The 24,563-nt window shown below is 31.8% G+C and overlaps 2 protein-coding genes across 3 annotated transcripts in view; one reads left to right on the forward strand and one right to left on the reverse strand.

Moving 5' to 3' along the window:
* Window positions 1-15,884: 15,884 nt before the first annotated feature.
* On the forward strand, window positions 15,885-18,625 carry LOC116772420 (uncharacterized). The gene is made up of 2 exons (XM_032664612.2): window positions 15,885-16,690; window positions 16,779-18,625. Exons 1-2 carry the CDS (start codon window positions 15,914-15,916, stop codon window positions 17,187-17,189), a joined length of 1,188 nt encoding a protein of 395 aa, XP_032520503.2. The 5' UTR covers window positions 15,885-15,913; the 3' UTR covers window positions 17,190-18,625.
* Window positions 18,626-18,713: 88 nt separating this feature from the next.
* Window positions 18,714-24,563, reverse strand: part of LOC116772436 (netrin-B-like) — a 70,188-nt gene continuing 64,338 nt past the window's right edge. Inside the window, exons 3-7 of one of the 2 annotated variants that reach the window (XM_061522264.1) lie at window positions 23,508-23,657; window positions 23,142-23,204; window positions 21,551-21,622; window positions 21,026-21,203; window positions 18,714-20,577 (exon numbers count right to left, since the gene is read on the reverse strand). In XM_061522264.1, coding sequence (XP_061378248.1) covers window positions 20,427-20,577; window positions 21,026-21,203; window positions 21,551-21,622; window positions 23,142-23,204; window positions 23,508-23,657 — 614 coding nt within the window. In that variant the 3' untranslated portion in view covers window positions 18,714-20,426. Of the gene's footprint in view, window positions 20,578-21,025; window positions 21,204-21,550; window positions 21,623-23,134; window positions 23,205-23,507; window positions 23,658-24,563 lie in introns of both variants that reach the window. The other variant, XM_061522265.1, reaches the window with a different exon arrangement.

Genomic DNA, 24,563 nt, shown 5'->3' on the forward strand with positions numbered 1-24,563 from the left:
CAAAATATTATTACTTAAGTTTCGAACACCAATCAGAAAAGACCAGGACGTCATGGAAGTAGAATTGAAGTCAATTTTGACGTTATTAAGATAAATATAATACTTTCTCACACAGTACTCAACATTATAATACGTCACACAAATAAAACGTTGACATTCAGGAAATATTCCATGATTCCAGTTTGATTGAAGCCATAGCGTAAAAAAAAAAACGTTGGCTGAGAATTTGACGACTTTGACGTGAAGTGTCATATTATGTTAAGTGTCATATGTGTATTACTTTTATTACTATTTTGATATTTTAAAACGTTTGAGTTTTTGCTATTGCAGATTGAATTCACTATTATAATATAAAGAAAGGTGTTCATAAAAATATTTATATATGTAATGAGATCTGAAACTTTCGCGAGTATTCACTCAAATTTTAAATAAAACTTATATTTACGGATCAATATGCGTTTTGTATTATTTTTAAACTAAATAATAAAAAAACGACTAGAACATCCGAAAATGTTAGTTTTATTAATTCATATATGTTAATTATAATGTTCATTTCATTTTAAAGTTTAGAATTTCTTAAAAGTTCTAAATATTTCTGCGGCTTCAAAACATTTATTTCCAGCCTGTATATATTTTAAGAATTATTTCAATCCGTTCTCGTCTCGAGTTTAAAACGAGCTGGAAATAAGATTTTACTTTCTTATTTTTTGCACACTATCTGCTCAACAAGCACTTGATTTTAAAATGTAATTTCTATAAACGGAAATTATATAACTTCACTTAAATTTTGTTCAATATGAGTATGAAAAAAACATACATTATTTGAATTTGTTGCGAATACAAATAATATTAACTTCACTTTGTAATTGTTTATAGATTTAGGGTTCCTTACTCAAAGTGTAAAACGGGGCTTTTTTATTAAGACTCCGCTGACAAGTCATCTGTTTGCTTATCATCAGGCTCTACGTCATGAACTTTGATAAAAAGTTGAAATTTTGACAGAAAAAAGAATATTTCTGTTACAGATAAATAATAAATAAAAATATAATAAATTAACATTTAAGGATGCTCCATCCTTCCAGTATTTGTCATTGATAATGGTGCGGAACCTTTCATGTACAAATTTTCGGTTCATTTTCAATATTCGATCAGGTTCATTAAATCTTCCGTTACGTCAATTTCTCGAAAAGAAATAATATAAAAAGACAAATTTAATAAAAAATCTGTAACATGATCATAATTTTCATGAATCTAACCGTAAATAGATTCAGTGCTAGTTATCTTGAGCGTTAATGTATTCCCCTCTACACGTACATCGTATCCAACGTGATCCAAATGTATCCAACGTGATCCAGAGACACGCACTATCATCCGACCCAGTGGGCTGAAACAAATTTTATATAGCACAATTCAAAACGAATTTAAGAAGACTGTATTCGCGACACGCGCTCCAATTTCCCGGCCATCGATTTAATGCTTCTTACGACCGATCACAATCATGCAGATTTCCCCCTTAAGGACTTTACACACAGCCTTATCAGTTTTATGTATTAAATCTAACTCACGTACATATGGTTCATTAATATGTTGTCTAAACTCCATTAATATATCCTTCAATATCAACAGATATATCGATTTTTTAAGTAATTTATACTTATGTATGTACATACATAACATACTTCTGATATGTGAAATAATTCTATTCAATTTAAATTCATTTATCCAAAGATTTAAATCTATCTTCCATTTTCTATTTGGGAAAGACGTGTAACATATCCGGAGTGTCATTCCATTTGAGACGGATTCCATGTAAGACGAGTTCATATTTTTTTTTATTCCTAATGTTTAAATTAAAATTATCTTCTAAATATGCATTACTTTGTACATCTTCACTGTAAAAAAAGGTAAGGTTGAATGAAACTAGTGTTATTCGGATTTACTACGCGGATTTTATTATTTAAAAACTACATAATCCCGACGTTTCGGTTACTTTGCAGCAACCGTGATCACGGGCAGACGAGGACACCTCGTGGGGATTATGTAGTTTTTAAATAATAAAATCCGCGTAGTAAATCCGAATAACACTAGTTTCATTTAAATGAATACTCGCAAAAATCTTAGATCTCATTACGGTAAGGTTGAAATAGTAATTCAGTTTATTTCAAAAATAAAACATTTTCACTCCACGGACGCGTTAATATATTCGTATACTTATTTTAGCCATTCTGTTTAACGAGACCGCATCATACAACGTAACGTCGAAGAGAGTGGGATCCAAATAATTCTAAAGTATACAATATTTTCTAGTACCTACATTTTTCAATTTGCATGAAATTGAGAAGTGAATAAGATTAAAGTGAGGTCGTCACCTTATCCTCTGGATGTGGTATAACGGCTCTGTGGAAGTTTAACATTTGAGTTATGTAAGGAAACAAAATTATTAATTTAAACATCCACGAGCTGTGTTTGTATTTATACGATTATTGTCTATTCCTGTTCAACGATTTTTATTGTATGTGTGTTTGTTTGTTTCTAAATCAGACGTTTAAAAACTCTTGTATGAAATTTCATGAAAATATTAATTAAATCTTCTTCTTCTTGCTGGCAATTATCCCAGCTTTAGCCAGGGTCTGCCTTCCTGCTTAAACTCCTCCACTTTGCACGGTCTTTGGCAGAAAATATTTATTATATATAGTTATAAAAAAAAGTTACAAAAAAATGAATAATAAAAAAATTTGAATACAACCATTAGTTGAAACTTGTATAGTAACAGACACGTGAGTGTTTAAAATGAGAATTTAATTAAGATAAAAACATTATCAAAAATAAACAAAGAACGAAACGTAACACGATTTGTTAGAAATAAAAAGGTTGAATGGAGGAGGAGCTTTAAAATCTCGGAGTAAATAGCCTCCGGTGAGAACGAAGGATCTACTTACTGTGATATTTCACGTTTGGAAATACTTTTACGATATATTTTGTGACACTTTGTTTATATAATATTAGTCAGAAACTTACAGTCTAAAAGAAAGTCCCTTGACTTTCGTAACAGTATTTTTTTAATGCATGTCATTTCTGTCATGCTTTTAAATATTTACGCCCTTGTTTGATAAAAGAAAATATTTTTTTATGAAGACAGAATATCCTATGATAAGTATTGTTAATTAAATTTAACAATATTAATACACAGTATATTCTAATATACTTTATTTATAACTAGTTTCAAGTACCGGATCTTAAGTTTGTTCGTCACGAACATCCGTTGTGCGTATTTGCCCCTAAAAATAGCCGATTGTTACAGGGGTTGATGAAGTTCGTAATCTCGCTGATCAGTCTCCTACTATTGGCTTGATTTATATCGTTGAAGATTTAAAGTAATATATAAAATATGTCTGACATTTCAAATATTAGTAACAAGCTAAAAATAATGGCATATACTTCATCATTTCGTCATTTTAAGATTAAATATGTTATGAAATCGGATGACAGATGAAAAACAATTTTATATTAACAAAACATATATTTTTTCATATTTACTATAATTTATTTTAAATAAAACTAATATACTAATACTTGTATTATAATCTGTTTTATAATCTCCTAGCCACAAAATTAACTGGTGCAATCTTATATCGACTTATATACACTTGTAATTATTTATTATGTATATAAAGACAATAAATGATGTTTATTTTAAGTGACAATCATGTGAGTAGATCCGTCGTAGTAGTTCGTAGAGCTCACGTAGCATCTTCGTAGCGCTACGTGTCAAATTATCACTCACTAATAACTGGCTCATAGTTTTCCAAAGTCTGTGTTCATTTGTGTTTAATGTTTTTGTATTCCACTGAGAAATATATTTCGTGAAGATGACGTAACATTAATTTTTCATTCACAACATATATATTATTTGATTTAGAATAAATATGAATTTAGAAATTTAAATTCCATGAATAAATTACACAGCAAAATATATACAATTTTATATATTTGTATAAACTTATATGTATTATGATAGCTAGCATTTTTTTTATTTCATGGAAATTTTTCAGTTTATTGATGATGGCTATTAATATTTAAGTCAGTGTCATGTGTCATTTGTCAATTGTCATGTGCCAACTGTCAATGTCATATTGTGTCAATTTAGCCAAAAATAACGAATTGGACAACAAAACCAAAAATGAATTTAATTGTACATATAATATATAAAACTCAGAATACACTACTGTTGGTAGAAAATATTGCGTTTTTCAATGTTTTTTGGTGTGGTATTTGTTGGTACAAGTGGCAATAACACGAGGCTGTGTCTTACAGCACATTACATACATATGGCGTTCTTCATTTAGCCTCGTTGTTTGTCGCAGTAGTTTTATTATGAGACAACTTTATTTCATTAAGTTAAAACAATAAATTTCATTTTATATATTGAAAGTTAAGAAGTACAAGTATTTTTTTCTTAAATCATGTATAAAAAGATCTCAATTACTTTATGAACAAAGATCTATTACACTATTTTTTCAATCTTTTCTTATCTCAAAATAATGTTAAAGTAAAGAAAAGAAAATAAAGAAAAAGACAAAGAAACAAGGAGTGTATAAAGGAAAGATTCAATTGATAGCATTTTTGTATTAAAAATGTTTTATTTCATTAAAATCGCATAATTTTATTTTGTCATATGTCATGACAATTGTCAATTACTACTTCAAACGTGTTCCTTTCATTCAGGTAATGTTTTTTAATTATAATTAAGAGCAAGAGCATTAAAAAATAATTAATATTTCATTTAGATTAATTTTGTAAGCGAAGTTTATTTACAACCTTTGTTGGAAATAACGTAGTTTCATGTATTTTTTATATAACACAACCTTGTACAGAAGAAATTGCTTAAAGTATGATAAAAATGATCTCATATACCGGATTCAATAAAGGAATTTTCATTAAAATAACGTATTAGAAAAGGAATTTATTGGAAATATCTCGAAAAGTCCAACGTGCTCTCGACAGAGGGCGCTTGAGAGATTAAGAGCCAGCGTAACGTGAACCACAGCGTTCGTCCCTTAGTATAATATGTTACGTACAGATTTTAAATACCCACACATTATTCAAATTGTTGATATTTCATTATATCATATTTTTACGAGGTCCAGACTAATTAGATCATTATAAATTTTATATACAATACACAGTTTTTTCAATACTAATGAGGTAATCTACAAAGTTGTAAAATATTTGATACTCGTTTTGAAAATAAGGTTGATAGGTCGTTATATAACATATACTATTAAGATATAGCTACAAAATCTTTTTTTAGCAGTAGTACTATTTAATATATTAGAGAACATATATTATGTAATAAAAAAATGTAAGCGTGCAAAGTTCAGCATTTAGACAGTATAGCATAAACGTTATAAAAAGGGTTAAGAACTGAAGAGGGGTCAGAATATACTGGTTATGCTGCACAAAAGATGCTTAGAACAATGGGGGCATGCGATAAAGGAGACATGCAGCCTTTTTGAAAATGTATCTTGATCGTTTACTGCACTCGCAATTAATTACAGATATGTGTATAATATACTTTATTTATTTTTTCATTACTTACTATTATTTCACACATAAATTATTTAATTAATGGTTCCAAGCGATCCATACCTTTGAAATCCTATAGATTCTGACCGCTTTTCATGTTGTATATAAAATTGTCGAGTTTAATTCATATTTATACTTTAAGAAATTTCAGTTTAAAATATTCGATAGTCGAGAGATTTGAAATCGAATTGAATAAGTTCAATATAAATTCTTTACGTTTCTTTGAGTTTGGATCAGATAAATACAGAGCAGATTCAGCTGAACACAAAATCAGCAGCACCACTATAAGTTGGCTTGATGAACGAAAACTGTGTGTGAATGAAAACTCGATGAAAATAGTATATAGAAGCAAAAATAAAGAAAGTATATAGAGTTATATATAACATTGTGCATTAGCGAAGCAATTCATCAGTAAAGATCAAGTTTATGGGTCAGCGGTGGTCGGCAGATTGATTTTACAGATCACATTAACGGCATCAATCACCGGCAGGTGCTGCTGATGCGCTCTCATTACGGCGTGATGTATGCCGCTTGTGAATATTACTATGAATACTCAATACATTATGCGATACACATTTAATTATAGCCAGAGGAGAGTCGGGTGTAAAGCTATAGTTAGAATTGTTACAATTTTTGTAAGCTTAAAGTATGGCAACACAGAGATTATTGTATCAAATTAGGTTAACATAAATTTAACATGAAGAACATTGATTGCATTTGTTCGGACTACGCTTTCTTGTTCCTATAAAATGAATTCGTTTTATTAATGTCAGAATTATATTTTATTGCGTTTATGCTATAATAAGAGAGAGTATCCGCGATAAACTCTTTAAGCTCCACATACAGTGTAATTATTTCAACTTGTTGCTATCTTGCAGATATCTAACATACAATTTCTATGTATGTATAAGCAAAACGTTGCAATTGTCTGTGTCGAACTCGGACTTAGGATGCTGTTAACTACACCGTATCGATCACCGTAACTTCTACAATTTATTAATTTGAAACTTACAACAAACAAAGTTGATATTTGTATAGATTGTGATATATGCGCTCTAGACACAAACATCAATTTTATATAATACTGGCAATAAGTTATAGAGGATATAAATGATTCTTAACCGGAACTTTCCAGATAGGTAGACTTCCTCGGAGAAGAAGTATTTTTATGTTATACTATCACTATAGGTTTATAAGTCATCATCATCATCAGCCTATTCAAGCCCACTGCTGAGCAAAGACCTCTTCTCACATGGAGAAGGTTAGAGCATCAATAACCACGCTTGCTCAAGGCGGATTTGCGATTTTAAACTTATTGTTTGAAATTATAAGTCCAGGTTTCCTCACGATGTTTTCCTTCATCGTTTGTCAGTGGTGACTAAATACTCTTAGAAAGTACATATGACTATATATGTACATATTGTATATACATATATAGTACAAAAAATGGTTCTGTAGCTTTTGATAATAACAGTAACAAACATACATAAAAATCTTCGTATTGTATAAATAAATAACAATCTATAATCCCGTTTGCTATGTTGATTATCAGTTTGGCTTCCTAATTCTGTTGTTTGTCCTAAGTCAGTCACTTTCCATTTGTCTTATGTCAGTCTCGGTTAGGCTAATTTAAGCAAATGTTAGTTAAGCCAATCAAACCTAGCCGTGTGTGTTGACACAACAACAGACGATACAAACACAATCATTACGCCTGAGATTCCTGTTGGAACAGAATAGTTTTATGTTAATATTTTTTTTCAATAGAACCTCACTATTTTAAGATTAGTGACTATTTTTAAGTATACGACAACCTTAAAGAATTACTTTTATTTTAAAAAAAGCGTGTGTACAATAATATTTTCACTTATATGTAATTTAAAACAAATTATATCACTATATTTAAGATTGTAGTCGTTTGCATGTGAACAAATTGAAAAAAGCATTGATATAAAAGTAGACATTTGACATCCCAAATAAAACTACACGTAAGACATTTATCATGAGAAACATTTAACTTCGTTAGTAGATTCATAAAGCGCTCGTACCTTCCTTCCCATAACAGAGTCGTTTTAATAAACCCCAAGTTTATATTTATTTGATAAAGCCGTGATTGCGAAGCCCGACTGCTGCGAGGGTCTGATGAAAAACATGGGGATACATTGCGGCGATATTCACTTTGATATATTTTATTAAGTCAAAGGTCAAATAAAGTGATGATTAAATTTAATTGAATTGGCCACCATTGACAGCTTGACGTTAACAGTTTAAAAATATGAATTCAAATTTTGAACTTCTTGTGATTCTGTGGTATAACTTAGGATGAACTTTCACATTGCTCAAGTGTCTAAAGTTAAAGGCGGTTAAACGTATAATGTTAAAGTTAATTTTAATCTCTTGTAGTGTAACACTCTCTGGCCGTATGTTTTCGACCCTTACCCTAAAGGTTTGAAGGGAATGAAAAAGTGCAGCTTGTTATTTCGGCGGTCCTTCATGGTCCGGCAATTTCATGTGACGTTTCTATTCCTTCTGACATTTGCTATTTATGATGGAGTCTGTTATCAAATTATTGCCAGAAACTCGAAGGATATTTCATAAATCATATTGTAGAATATTTAATAGCTATGGTATATTTTTATTGGAGCAAGTACAGGAAATGCAGTGTCTGTTTTAAATAAAACGCATTTAAATAACCTAAAATCAATTGAATAAAAAATAAATAAAACTAATATGGTTTAAATTCAAATGAATAGTGTCAACAATATATTTTTCTGTATTGAGTCCATGTCAAAATATCAACGTATCTGATAGTTTGCCGTTGGCACACAGCGTGGTGTTGGCATTATCGGTTCAATATCGGAAAGAACAAACACCACTATTTACAATGTTGGCCATATTAAAACCACCAGCCAGAGATTTACATCACGACTTTTATTACTTTACAATTCTATTCTATTCTAGACTTGCGACTTCTTTTATATTTTGCAAATTCCTCTTGTTATGCTTTGATAGACAAAAATATATACATATATTTAGAAAACATTGCAAAAAGGCTTTCCCTGCTTTTGTAATAATATGTGTATTAGGTGTTCTATTCTATTCTATACTATTCTATACTATTCTATAGACAGGTAGATATACAATCTATAAAACGCAGCAGTTCTTATAAACGTTCCGTCCAGAATAAAATGGCTTCAAGTTTAAAACCCTCCACGAATAATATCTTTAGTGACTTGACATTACCTCAATCTTCGTCAATGCTAATTCTGTATGGTCACTTTACCTATTACGCAACCAATTAAATTATTAAACCATATAATAGTTTGTAGGTCATATATTCATTATGAATGACTATATTATTCAAGTTTACAGAGCACCACACTTCAGAGACTGGCTGCAGCAGTCTGTTTAGAAACGTTCACAAGATATATTTAGATACAACAGAATTAAAAAACCCAAAAATTACAGCCAAGACTTTTACATAAGATATAATTAATTTTTTATTATTTTTTCATAACACATCAAAAAAATCAAGACATACAATACTTATACTCATACCAAAATATACGAATATTATTCGAATGTCTTTGAGCTTACAAATTAATGTGTATTAAAATAATTAAAAGTAAATATCGCGAATGCTCTATAGCGCGAGTGCTCTACACCGTCTCGTATCCCGTTTCACGGCACATTCATCCGAACAGCGCGCATGAGCGCATAATAAATAATAATTATATGAGTAATAGCTTTTAATTATATAATTTTACATACATTCATACGTAAGCTGAATGCAGCCAGTAGGACAGCCAGTCATGTCACCGGTTTGAAACATCTTTTGAGAGGAGCTCACTTGATAGTTTGCTATTTTTTTCTCCTGCCTTAGTTGGTAGCACTTGAAAAATTTGTTTTCATTCTTTGTTAACATTAAGTTTGCTTGTTATATTTTTCTTAAAGTACCCCATTAATAGACGCTAAGAGCATAACTTTCTGTAAAATGAGAAAATGTTTGTAAGTGAGATATTCTTAATAAGTTAAATTGCATGAATTTATGTTTAATGCCTTTATAAGTGGTACGGTACGCTTCTGTGTGGTGTATAAGGTTATATTTTAAGATTTATCATTAATACAATGTGTGTAGTGTTTTGACATTTGACCTTTTGATTTATTTTTGTATAACAAGTGTCACTGGGTACAACACACGTACATACATCATAACGGCACGTTCTGAGCGATACAACAAAAGAGCACTTGAAGCGAATAAATTCAAAGTGCAGAATATTCATAAGAGTTGAAGAAAAAATTCAGTTTTATGTTTAGAATTTATTTGTAATGAAAGTCTTTAGAGGCAAGAAAAGTCATCAGTAAAATATGCAATAGCATAAGTGTCGTCTGCGACTTGGTGATTGAAAAGATGTTTAAATTATGTGGAACGAGTCGCGCCAAACATGGGTTACTAAAAGTATGGGAGGAGACATTTAACTAAATTTGGCACTATACCTGTATGTATGTATAATAATAACAAGACGATAACATAATGAGATCTAAGACTTTCGCGATTATTCTCTTAAATAAAGAGACGAAACTCTCAGCATTCAATGGATTCACCGTGCGGGAGCCGGGTTCATCGCGTTGCAGGGAGAGGACTTTCAACAGTGCCTGGGACTTGCGACCTAGGTGTAGGTTTAAGGGGCCCCTATCTAACGCGCGTTAAACGCTCTTTTCCAACGTCCAAGCTCCTCTCTCTATCTAACCAAATTTGAAACGAACCTGCTAGGGCTGCCTTCGACGCACGCTCCAACAATAAAATGATGTCAGTTCTGGACAAGTCTTTTAGTAGGTTGTAGAGAGATTTGAGTGTTATACCTCTCGCTTCTACTACTACGGCGTACAGATTTACAACGAACCTATTCTTAGTGAGTTCGTTAGTGAGCTCGTAATACTTGTTGACCTTGATGGCGTGGTCTTTGGGGATTTGGGTTTATTAAGGAATATTGTTGGACTTACTTCGCCTTTTTATTTATTTTATACTATAAACTTTCATTTTTCATGTCATCTGCCCGTGATCACGCTTGCTGCAAAGTAACCGTAAAGTCGGGAGTATGTAATTTAAAATAATAAAATACGCGTAGCAATCCGAAAACATTTATTTACGTATATTTTCTAGTTATTAAATAATAATGAACGATACATAAATAATATCAATTGTTATTGATGTAGTCGGCTTAATGCATCATAAAAACAAAGATAGCGAGCCTCGTATGAATAGATAGTTTGAATGGGGCTTGCGCTGGCGCAGATTTACGGGCCAGCTGCGGCGACATCAAAGCCATACATTCATATTCACATAGCCACACTTTACAAAGCCATATTTACATAGCCGTAGCTTCATATGATTATGATACTGGATAACATTCTTGATTATATGCATTTGTGAATGTAATTTTAATTATTACTTTAAACGTTTACGAAACCTTCATTTCACTAACTTTTTGTTTAATGTTTGTTATTTTTACAGTGTTTTAGTGCAATATTACATGACAGATCAAAAGTACATGTTATATTTATTATTATGGAGTCATTATTAGTTATTAAATTTAAACACATATAAAAAGAATTTATACAAATAATTTCATTATTAATATTGTTATATTAAATTTCGTTATTTTATTTATTATTATTTGACAAATATATGGCAGAACTTACCTCAGCAGGATGCACTGCCGGATGTGTATGATGGAACTGTGTTATATATGTCTTAAAAATCAAATATGGCTTGGTGCTCATGACATATTTGATTTTTAAGAAATATTACGTCGGCGATGCTGCCGTCACTATCGCTATTTTCAACAGCCGACTCATCCTCTTTCCATTTTCGATTAACTAATAAAACACTCACAAACACTTGCCCTACTTTATTTCAGACTTAATCTTGCACTTGTAATTATATAAAGTTTCTCCGGGATGGCTCTCACACTACCGTGTCTCTTCCACCAACGTTTGCGAATAAAAATGGTCTTTGTGAAGTCATTACATTTAGTCTTTTAATTTTAAATATTAAGCTACGACGAGTTATGTTAGTTATTCAAATACGCACAAATCATAACATAAAGTTTAGTAATTAATTATTAAAACATCCAATCTTTATAATGCAATTTAATATTTGATTGATTAACATTGATTACGAATTGGTTTTAAGTTTTCTTTTTACTAAAACTTACAGAATGACCAATCTTTACAAATCACCATACTAATTAACATTCACTGTTCTTTAATACAAATCACACAAGGATCTGTAGAACAAAGAATTTTATTAAAACAATGCCATGACATTGATTATGTCACATGTATCCTCTAAAGTAAAATACTTATAAAACAATCACCCTTATAACGGATTTAAATAACGTTTCGCCGACTTATATTATTATATATAATATACAATACTTAAGTAATAACTTATTTTTTTATATTTTTATTTTCTTTGGAGGACATTAGTCCTAATACTAAAGAATTAACCAATTGATAAAAAAAAAAAAACGTAACGCTGTATACAAAAACTACACATCCGACTTCTATGGAACATCACAGTAATGTTAAAAAAAAGGTATTAAATATTTTTTATCTGATCATATCAGAATTATTCATTAATTATTAACTTTTTACACATTTAAATAATTGATAAAGTATCAACTATTTCCTCTACTCCATAAAAGTATTTGCTAAGCGCTAAGTGAGCTACAGTCCGAACAGCAATGCACTTAAATAGTCTAGGAAACCGTTTCAGTGTTGCCATAATCGCAAGGAATCCCCGAGGAGCGGTAAACCCGTTGCTAATCCGCAGATCGCGATATAAATCACGGTGAGTGTTGGAGCGATAACGTCCCGCGGGCTCAGGGTTGCCAGGTGTGAATAATGGCGCTATCGGTAGTCTTAACATATACCGCTATTATCTTAACTCGCCTCTACTGTTCTCTGAAGTAATTGTATCCTACCGACAGACGCTAAATTTACATCTCTGTGTTATAATAGAAATACTTGGAACTTATAACTATATAGATTATAGCATCTGTCTGTATGATAAATATTAATGCTTATATTTTGTTTTTTACCTGCAGTGATGTTCTACTTAACTCCTCTCATATAAAATAAAGATATAAATAAAGATAAGAAAATGTAAGCCGATAAAACGTTTCAACGCGCATAAACATTAATGAAAATATGAAAGTTGAACGCAAAATATCCCACCATACCCTTCCAAATCGGTATGGTGGTTTATATAATTTAGAAACTTTCACGGTTTACACATTTTTTTGTTTCTTTCATTGATCAGATCTGAAGGTATATTCATCATTTATTATTCATTTTTCCAGCAGCCGTGTAAAAAGTTTAATAGAAATAAACAATGACAAACGTGAAGAAGTGTGCACAAAGAGGTCTGTTAGCTGAAGAGGTTTATGTAGAGTTTTAATTTTTTTATTCTGTGCTCTACAATTATGTACCAACACATATTGGAGACTTTATATAAATAATAATATATATTTATATTATATCAACAGATTTCCTTTTCAAAGCAGTAATTAATTTTCCTCGAGTATGCTTCGTATTTGTAAGCAAGTCAATAGTAAGATACGAGTTAAGTTAATAAGAAGTTGTGTTATGGTTTTCCTGGTGCGTGTGGTGTAGACTGGCTTCACTTCATGATTTGGGATGCAATTTTGTTTGGGAGATGAAGTTACTAAAATATTATTTCTTTTCGATGTACTTTTACTAATTATAAAGATCAAAACTGTTGGTTCAGGAATAGAAGTTTAACACCAGAACTAAGTATTGTATATTTTCTGAGATAAGTGTATATAGCAGATCAAAAGCAACAGCATAGGACAATATCTATGAAACTAATAATGTAGTCACGAAAATTGTTCCCAAACGACATAAAAGTCACCCCTGAGAATTCTCACTTCATGAATTAGGAAACTATGAGAAAAACTCTGTAAATCCAAGTCGTTAATGACGTATTAATGCTGCTGGGTCGTTCATCCGCCCCGTTTGTTTTATGGACTGTTAAATCGGTTTTCTTAGTCCCAAATAAATTTCATCTAACATCGGATAATCATTTTAAGTGCTTACTTTTACGTGATTCATTTATATTCTCTTCTTAGCAGTTAGAATTGCTAAAACGGGTCTATTAGCAAGTCTGTGACACTGTTTTTAAAATGTAATTACATCCCAGAGATAGTAAAAAAATGTATAATATAAAAAAAAATCATTTTAACTAGTTTAAGTGTAATATGCTATGGGCTCATTCGAACTGTCAGTTGAATATTTTGCCTATGTCAACATTTTTATTTAATTTACGAATTATGATCTTAAGTACTGTGAAAAAACCTTCTAAGTTTCACTTGCAAATCTATGCTGACGTGTAACTTCGTGGTAGGGGTCGTTTTAAATCAGTGAATTGACTTTTATATAAAACTTATGAAGGGAGATAAAACCTTATACTTGTTTAATTCATATATTAATTTTCTCTTTGTATTTAGTTCGTACTCAATAAAATTAAAGTATTTTTCTGTTGAACTTCTTTATCATGCTTGTTTTCTTGACAATTAGTAATCTATTTACCGTGAGTAAATGTCATATAAACAAAAGAATTTTTTATTTAACAAATCAACACGAGCTTAGATTATTAAATAAAACAAATATTTAATAGTCTGAATGATTCGTGAGAATTTGATGAAAATAAACTGTGATGTAAGTTTGATAACAGCCGGTTTACACGATACAAGATATATATGTTTTCAAAATTATATTAAAAGTAATAATAATACATTCAAAATAAAATAAAAAAATCTATATTATTATTTTTTTACGTAAGTTTTATTATCTTGTAATTTTTGGTTCTGAGATTCAATATTAGAATTTAAATAGTTTATGGTACGTTACTTTAAGAACTCAATGAAAATAATAAAATTATATAGAGAAATAATCGAATTCATTACATTTAGCGAAATTTTAAAATTCCTGTAAATAAATAAAATTATTATTATTTTTTATTTTCGAATGTAATCTGTCACTTAGTCTCGTCTTTTGTCATGTACCTCCAAGAATTTCTTTACTTTTTTCCAAGAATTTCTCCAAGAAGAAAAAAAATTCAAAATGTTCTAATTCTATCAGCAACTCCCTTTTCATATAGTTATGTAGCACTTTGTAGCTTAAATGTGGTTTTTAATGGCTGGTGCATTTTTTTGAGACCCGTCTATGTGCATCAATCTGGCACACGAGAAGGCTTATAAGAAAATTTCTATAACCTCTCTACTAATGGAGGTGGTAGAGCCTAGCTGTAGTCAATTATTACAGCTCGAACATGGGATAGCTTGACCTGCGGAGTACCGCCCTCTCATAGAAAATCGGCGTTTTGTCCGATTTCCTTTTTCCCAACCTTTCCTTTCCCAGGATGTTGATGTTTGCCATGAACTTCTGTCCTGCATCCGCCTGTTTTGAGGTGTTAAGCATGTTTCATTTTCATGTGGTCCAGGAAGAGCCTACAACGGCTGGTTGTATCGGGAGCCCGTCCGAAACTGTGCCAATGATACACAAAACTCGACTCTCAGATCAGACTAATGACTAATGCTCTTTAACAGGATGATTATTGGACCATTAGCATCCTTTCCTTGATCTCGAGGTGGGCAATGCATCCGCAACATGTCTTATGTTGTAGATGTCCATGTGCGACGGTAACTACTTATCATCAGGTAGGCCGACTGCTAGTTTGCCCCTTTACCATAAAAAAATCCATGCATTTTAGGTAGTCTTACATATTACTGGAAGGAAAATATATGAATATTTAAAATTTATTATTTCAAGATGGAAAAGTTTGGGGGAAACTTAAACGCAAAATAATAACTTATGAGACGTTTTAATCTAATCTTATCGTATTTTTATTATGATGTAACATAATAATCTATATTATATTTATACAACTTTGTGAATTTTAATCATCACTTTGTTTGATTTGTCTTATATTAGGGCATATTCATAATGAAAAATTAATCAATGCTTGCTATTATCATAAAAATACGATTTTTTCTTCTTCAATCTTTTTTGAGATCGTTTTAAAAACTGACTCTAAACTGTGATATAAGTTTTTGAATTTATGTTCCAATAAGTGTATTTTAAAAGTAAAATAATTTGCTCATCTCACTGTCTCAATGATTACAACATATTATGTCTACACCCTAATTTAAAGGTCATATAAAAACAGATACTGTGGAAACAATTTTTATAATATACAGAATTTTTGTGACGAAAGTTCAGAAACTGTAAAATCGGTGATATAATGGCTAATAGGGTTGTTCAGCGCGTCGAGGACTTGCGAGTGGAACTTCAGGACACTATCAGAAACATTGTTAAGAAAGAAGGATATAAAGATCATGATATTAAAGCAATAAAATTAAGAACAAATGGCGACAATTATATGGGCAGTCTCTACGAAATAGACATCAAGGGTGTGGTTGAAGATGAAAAGAAAGAAACTAATATATTCGCCAAAGTTATATTAAATCCAGAAGTTACAACTACCGTTTGTATTGAGGATTTGTATTTGATGGAATTGTTTGTATACAATGAGCTGTCGAAAATATTCCACGATCTGCAAGAAGAGGCTAAAGTACCAATCACAGAACGATTCAACATCGCCAGGTCGTATCAACAGACTAATTCTAATATGATAGTATTAGAGAACTTGAACAGAAAAGGTTTCAAGGTGTACAATAGATTGGATGTGATGCCTTTGAAGTTTGCCGAATTATGTATTCAACAGCTGGCAAGATTCCATGGACTTTCCTTCGTCATAGAGAAAAAAATGCCAGAGTTCTTTAATAAGAGAATTAAAACACTAAAACATCCAGTACTTTACAACGATGAATTAGAAAAATTAGTGAAGCAAAACTCCGCTTACACAATCAATTTATTTGAGGGTGACGAAAAAATGAGAATTGAGAAATTCGCATGCTCTATATTACAAAAGTTTAAGAAATATAACTTGGACAGAAATTGTGTATGCTGCATGACACACGGCGATTTCAGAATAAGCAATGTAATGGTACGGGAAAAAGTAAGTATTAATAAAAAAAATGATATTAATTAAATTAAATGAATTGCCTTTTTGAAATCGAAATGAAATAAAATATTTTTTAATGTAGGACGGTGAGGCGGTTGAAGTAGTCCCAGTGGACTATCAGTTACTAGACTGCGGTTGTCCTATCAGAGACTTTCTATATTTTATATTCTCTGGCACTGACCAGAAGTTCAGGCGCCAACACATGAACCACCTTAAAGATCTCTATTACGACACTATGACAAATTTCCTAAACTATTTTGATATAGCAGCCGAAGATGTATTTCCGAGGAAGGAGTTCGAACAGATGTATAGGGAACGACTGGATTATGGTTTGTTGATGATGATTTTTGGCGCTCCTTTCCTGTTTGGTGGTGTGGAAGGTCATGATGTAGAGAACACGTGTTTGACCGACGTATCATTCGAGCCCGGCACACTCTTTGAAGAACGTGTTAGAGGCTTGATAGATGACTTCATTGAATGGGGCTTTTTGTAAAAACATACAAATATTTCACTGCAGTCTTAATATTAAGATTTTTATAACATATTTTCAGTTAAATCGTTATAGCTATCAGTATCGGAGTGCGGAATGAAAACTAATTGCAAAACCCTTGTGACTATTAATTATCGAACAGTGCCGGTATTTTGTGAACGCTATCAAGCCGCTAGTTTCAATGTTTATTATAACATGTTATTTGTATGAACTGGGAACGAAACACCATTGTTCATACGTGATTTATTTACATTAACATACATTGTTTTAGTTTCAGCAATAACTGGATTTGTTTAAAAGGAAACGAGCTAATTGTTTGTGCTTGTTATGCTAAATCAAATCAAAACGTCCAATATATCATCGTAAACAGATTTTTACATATTTCTTTATCACTTTATGGCCGTCTAACAATAAACATCGCTATAAATCTCGCGGACTCATTATAAATCATTTACGAATGGTTGTTATTTTGCAGATTACAAATATTTAGAACTAAACACGAGATAAATGCCGTTAGTTCGGATTCCGAATCTATTGGGCGCATTTCTGCCTACTGATGGGATAGCATAAAGTCCAGTATACACTTAGTAGCTTTAATATAATAATTATTTTTCTCTATCCCTTATAATTTTCTAAAAAAATTACTTATACTTTAGAAAAACTGATCAACCATTCTTGTTTTTTATTTTTGTTGTTAAATTTTTAATGGATGGATTTCTTAATTTATAAAACCGAAGTCATAACTCCTCTATATCTTTCTATTTAATATTTTTTTTTTATATTTAATACATTTTTACTCAATACCACTCTGAGCTTTAAAAATTTTATCCCAAAGAAACGTGCTAAAAATACTTATATCATAAAATATTAAAAGGTAGATATATATATTTGGAAACTTTTAAAATTTACTAGTATAAAACAATAGATTTTTTTGGTCCATCAAAATTAATTTTCAAGACGTCACAAAATATATAAGCGAAATAACAGTTTCTTCATTTAGGACTCGTGTGATCACGGGCTTATTCTAAGTTGAAGCCGGTCATTATAAGCTCGCACAATACCCCATAATAAGTTGTGAAATACAAACGTACATTTAGCACCGCATTGTTATATAGATTTAAACAAATAATAGTTTGAGTACCGTCGGCTATTTGAAGCGAATCAAACAGAAATATATTTATTTAATACTTTAAATGTGACGCTTCGTTATGCTCGTAAATAGAATGCCTTCAATACTTTAAAAAAGCCTAAATATGGAAATCGTAGTACATATATAAATTTGATTTCATTTCCCTTCGCTTCTGAATAAGTTGTGCCAATATTTTATAAAGCAATGCCCATCAAACACGTGAACCATAGGGCAGGAGCTCCCGAGGGAAATCAAGAAATAGCCTTTCGACAGGTACATTTGTTATGTTATGGACGGTTATAGCTTTACTTGTAAGTCGTAACTTTACAGTAAAATTTTATTGTTTTTTTTTTTTTCATAGATAATTTAAGAGAAGAGAATGTTGAATAAAACAAAAATTCCGTATATTAATGTACTTTTATTTTAAATAAATATAACCAATAACATTTATTACATCACAGGAGCAGGGTACCATAAACACAATTTGATCGCAAATACGACACGATGACCATAGACAATGGTTTTATAACAAAACTTGTCTTTGGTTCTTTCGTGTTTGATGCCGCTTTCAATTGACATTCCTTATAATAAATAAGTATAGCCTAAATAATTTTCTGAGTGAAATGAATCCGAATATTGGGTTAGCAGTATTTGTGCGTAAGCCCTAATAGTTTTGATGACGACATATATAAAGAAATTTTAAAATATATATATATATATATAAAAATTTTACATTCAGATACTTATATTGAATACATTCATTATTTTAGCCTTAGTCATCCCGAACGCCCCGAGATTCGATAAAACTTTGAACGGGACATTACGTAATCTAAAGATATGCATAACTAGAAACAGGTTAATAGATAATAGATTCTACATCTAAATACACTTTTTACAATCCGCAATACAATCAAGCGATCTCTAACTTTTAAATACTTTATCTAGACGATTATTTTTTTTTCAAACATTTCCAAAAAGTACAAACGATTGATAAGTGTTCTCGTACATTCTGCCCACGGTACAATTACCGCCATATTTGTTTGTCCGACAGCTATTTGCGGCACAATGGATTCGGATTGTCGAATGATTTGTTTCATTGTGCTGCTAACCGTACACGAACCTATAATTTTGACGGCTCAATTGAACATGATTACTCGAGTGTAGCTGGGGATTGTTTTCTTATACGTTCACCTTTACCCACGTCTGTACATTCCGGCAATGTTATACTTAAGTTTAAAAAATATTTTTAGTAAAGCTAATAATACTGTACATACCTTTTGTTAGGTTGTGAAAGAAGGATACTATTTTGATATTATTATTATTTTATAGAAATACTTCGAAGTCAAATAGTCACTTTGGCAAGAGAACGTCATAGAAAAAAAAAATTCGTTATTGTTATAAGTCAAAAAGAGTTATTAAATAATAGGTAGTAACTCCTAACTATGTTTTCTTAATAAATGAGGTACATTAAAACATTATGACTATGCTTTGTGGAGACATTATCAAAATGATCTAAAACTATATTATACAATAAAAAATAATATCATTTATCAAGAGAGCGCGTAAATACGAACGCGTCCATTTTGTTACATGATATATGTTGCCAGTACTAAAAAACAATTTCAACACACATTTTTATATAAAATAACAATTTTACATAAAATGCATAAAATGGAACGAAACTTTTGTCAGCTCTAGCATCTAATTATTAGAATAAATAATCTTATCAAATTAAAATAGAGTACTGTTAACAACAAAGATTAAATATAAATAATTTAAATAGATCCATTCGGTGATATTTGCTTTGTTGTTAAAAGTACACGCATAACGAAATCCTAGGGAGGAAGAAATTAAGTAACAACAATGAAATTGAATTTAAAAATCGATACAATGAAAGTGGGTCGATATTGCATCCCTAACAAATAGAAAAAAAACTACGCAATTTCATACGGACAGACATATCCTTAATCGACTAGTCAAAACTATTGTTATAATGGCAGTAATTTTTTCAAATGCACGGAACATAGACGGAATACAAACTCCTTTGAAATAGGCCATAGCGTCGGCTGTATCACGCGCGTCCTTTGCTTCGCTTCCTTCCAAGATGTCGACTAATGGCAGTTGATCGCTCGCCGCTGCAGGCGTCGGATGCGTCTGTGCCAATCGTCTCGCCATTCTAGTATTAATGTTCTATCCCCTACCGTCAGTCCCGGCAAACCAGACGATGCACCTTCTTTTTCCACTCCTAGGATTAAATAGGACCTACGGAAAAATATGAAATTTTAGTTTTAATACACGAAAGATTCTACAATATCATTCTTTCAATAACAATTTTTTGTCACGTACAACAAGCTGGAAGGTTACTTCTTAACTGCACAGAGCAGTTAAATGAAACTAGTGTTATTCGGATTTACTACGCGGATTTTATTATTTAAAAACTACATAATCCCGACGTTTCGGTTACTTTGCAGCAACCGTGATCACACCTCGTCTGCCCGTGATAAAATCCGCGTAGTAAATCCGAATAACACTAGTTTCATTTAAATGAATACTCGCGAAAATCTTAGATCTCATTATGCACAGAGCAGTTTTCAGTACGTAACTGTAAAATCTTTATTTTAACAAAAGGGCTATAAAAACGAATTAGATGATAAATTATGGATTCAAAAACAACTTTAAAACAGCGAACCTATGCATGAAGTGAACTTACTTATTGATCTTGATCTTGGGGCACCGGCAGGCCAGGTCTCCGGCGCGAACGTAGAGGGGTAGGCCTCCGCGGCGCAGGCGACTTCGCGGACCGCGCTTGTACACGGCCTGAACGGACAGAGCCAGGCGGGCCCATCCGCCGCCGCCCCCCTCGCGACCCGTCACGCGCCCCATTATGACTGGAACAGGGACACGTATAATGGACGAATTGATTGTTATAGAGACTTAAAGGATTACAGCGTGACACATTACGGTCTGGACATCATAATTAGACGTCGAAGGGGAAGGGATATTGTTATTATAAGATATAAGATATAATGTTTATAAGATACTGTCTCAATTGGAATTTTCATTCACTCCTTGTTACGATAGGAGATCCTATGTACGAGTATTCGTCAAGATGGATGAGCAACGTAGATGTTGAAGTTAAAATTTAAATTTAAACTGTAAGAGTAGTGCGTGTAGTGCTCTTTTTTAGTACAATATGTTTTATTCTCATAAATTATACATTTAGTTATAATCTCACCGTAGTCTCGGCTGCAGAACTTGTTCAGATTTAGCGTGCGTGCGCCGGCGCGGCATCGCCCGCACTGCTCCGCTATTAAAACAAACTAGATTAAGAACACCGTCCTCTAAATAGAATAAAAATCAATTATAGTTATTTCAAATACATGAGGACAGGTTTATAAAAAAACTTCTAACTAAACAAATGTTTAAATTTTGTTATCTACTGTAATGCGGTAAACGAGGACACATCTAAAGCACATACAACATCTATTAATAAATACGACACATATAATACTACAAATCGTTTACCTTCACGCACTTGACAAAACACAGATCGGGTACAAAATAAAAGGGTAATGATTTGGCGATGAATAATATGGCAAGCCTGGAATCAAACTGGATAATACATTTCTGTATGTCGGTAAAGTGCAAACAATTTTAACTCGAGTTCATGTATTAGAATACCTTATAAGATAATTATGTTATTCTCGTTTATTTGAATGTGATTTATTTAAAAATACATTAACTCAGAAACGCACTCAATCACGGTACAGTTACAGAAAACAACGAAAGATTTAAAAATATATGTTAACCTTCATTATTATATGATAGATAAAAAAAAACACAAAAAGGCCTAAGGCTTAAATGTCAACTATTTAATTATGGCAAGACTAATATCTAACTCTTTATATCTGATGGGAATCAAAAAGATGACGCCAAAGTAATGAAGTAATGAGTGATTCTGATTAATAGTAACGTCACTACCGCCGGATGTATCGATCAATATTGTGCAAGTGATTTATATCTGTTATTATTTAAACAAAACCCGTTTTTAACTGTTATAAAGTGAAAGTACTCCGACGGATCTGATACAAATGACAATTATTTTTATTGGTAGGAATTGTTTGAACGATGACATTATGATAACATTAAAAAAATTGTCTCTTGATTTATGATAATAATCGATAAAAAAATAAGTTTTTATTATTTATTGATAGGCTTTTTTGTGAGCTGTGTTTTTTTGACAATAAATGTTAATCACGTTTAGAAACAAAATAAAAATTATAAGTAATTTTTTATAATATAATGAAATCCTCAACCGATTCCATTAATTTTAAGTGTTTGAGAACCTTATGAAAGTATGTTTGTATGAACAGATTTGTGATTTTATATTTTTCGACAATAACATATCTAAACGTATGTAACGTTTCTCGGAAATAGTATATAGTGGAATTTCAATTATTCTTTCATTTATTCTCTAACAAGTGCATACTGCAGGCATCGAGAGCGGTACGCCAGAAATTTAAGAAATCGTTGGCAGTAGATCATAAATAACAAGACCAACTGACAGACATCTACATCTCGTCTGCCCGTGATCACGGAAACTACAAAGTAACCGAATCGTATCGTCGGGAGTATGTAGTTTTAAAAATAATGAAATAACGCATAAAAAATAGTAATCCGAAAATATTAGTTTCATTTAAATGAATACTCGCGAAAATCTTAGATCTCATTAAGTGTGTCCTGGTTTCCTGATGTTTGTACCGTGTTTGATGCCAGCATGCGGTGTGATGAGGCGAGAGTGCAATGAAGGTCCACTTACTACTTACCGCGGCCGGGCTCCGAGTCCACAGCCTCCATAGCCTGTACCGCAGTCACCACGCGAGGTATACCTGATAGACAGACCATAAAGATATATAAAAATACTTATAAGGGAAAAGGTCGAAAAATACATGTAATATCTGTAAAAAAAAATATTATAAAGACCATCGAGCAATCAAAACAGACATGGATCTCGGTGTGACCTGAGTCAAGTTTTTAAAATACAGCTTCATTTATAAAACAATATATTAGACTTAGTGAAACTTCTAAAAAGATATTTACATTCTTCTGAAATAATTTGCTATAAAATATAGTATTATTTCTCGACATAAGCAGAGTACTTGAAATTTCTTTTGCTGAATATTTAATCTTACGTATGCAAGGTGCAATGTGGCTCCTAGACTGCTGGTACCCCTTGGCACAGCGGTTGCAGGTGGTTCCTGTGACGCCATCCTTGCAGGGACACTGGCCGCTCGTCTGGTTACAGGTCTTACCGCTGGCGCCCACCGGGTGACAGTCACAAGCTGGTGGAATTACCGAGTTAAATGAAAGATATTGTGACTATAGGTCCTTATGACATACAAATATTGATTAAAAGCAAAAAGTCTTGGAATCGTTTCATAAATAAACACACAATATAATCATTATCTTTGATAAAAATCTGATATACATATACATATTGGATACATATTCGAAACACAATAAACAGGAAAGATTTTACACTTATTGTTTCAGAAAAAATAAAAATAATACGGGGGCTTTATAGATGTTAAATAAAGTGAAAATATCCCGAAAAGGAACACAAACAAATAATCGAAAGCAGTTCCCGAATCATCACATAGTTTTTGGTCAAGTAAACCCTCATAAGTCACGAGAGTACTGACATTGTAAAACTCGAATAAACGAGCCCGCAAGCCATTCCTGTCCGAATAGTTTCGCCATAAAAACCGACGGAAATCGAGCAAAGTCTTCGCACGCCCTTAGGAAATGGGTCTCTGGATGGGTCCCCAGGGCACGGTTATGTAAGGAGCAAAATTTCAGGACAAAAATCGGATTGGGTCCGCTAAATTGCTATTGTGAAAAACTTGCAGGAAATGTTTTTCATTGTGTATAAGAACTCTAACATTGTTCGTGTTGGTTCTTATAATATGATATTGATGGCTAAAAAATTACTTCTTACAAGAATATTGTTACGAGTATTATACGAATGTCTGTATAGTATAAAGAAATAATTTTTATATCCATATACTAAACATACTGTCTACTATAACTATTTGTAGACTTTATGGTTTTTAACCTAGCTCTTCAATGTAACGTACATATACAAAAGTAACAATTAACCCAACACTGTAGTGAGTGATCTTCTGACAGCGTCGTATTGCAGTCTCGGTTATCAAAAGCTCCTAAAATTACTCAAATCGGGTCAGCAA

This window comes from Danaus plexippus, chromosome 12 (assembly GCF_018135715.1).
Source record: "Danaus plexippus chromosome 12, MEX_DaPlex, whole genome shotgun sequence".
Taxonomy (NCBI): Eukaryota; Metazoa; Arthropoda; class Insecta; order Lepidoptera; family Nymphalidae; genus Danaus; species Danaus plexippus.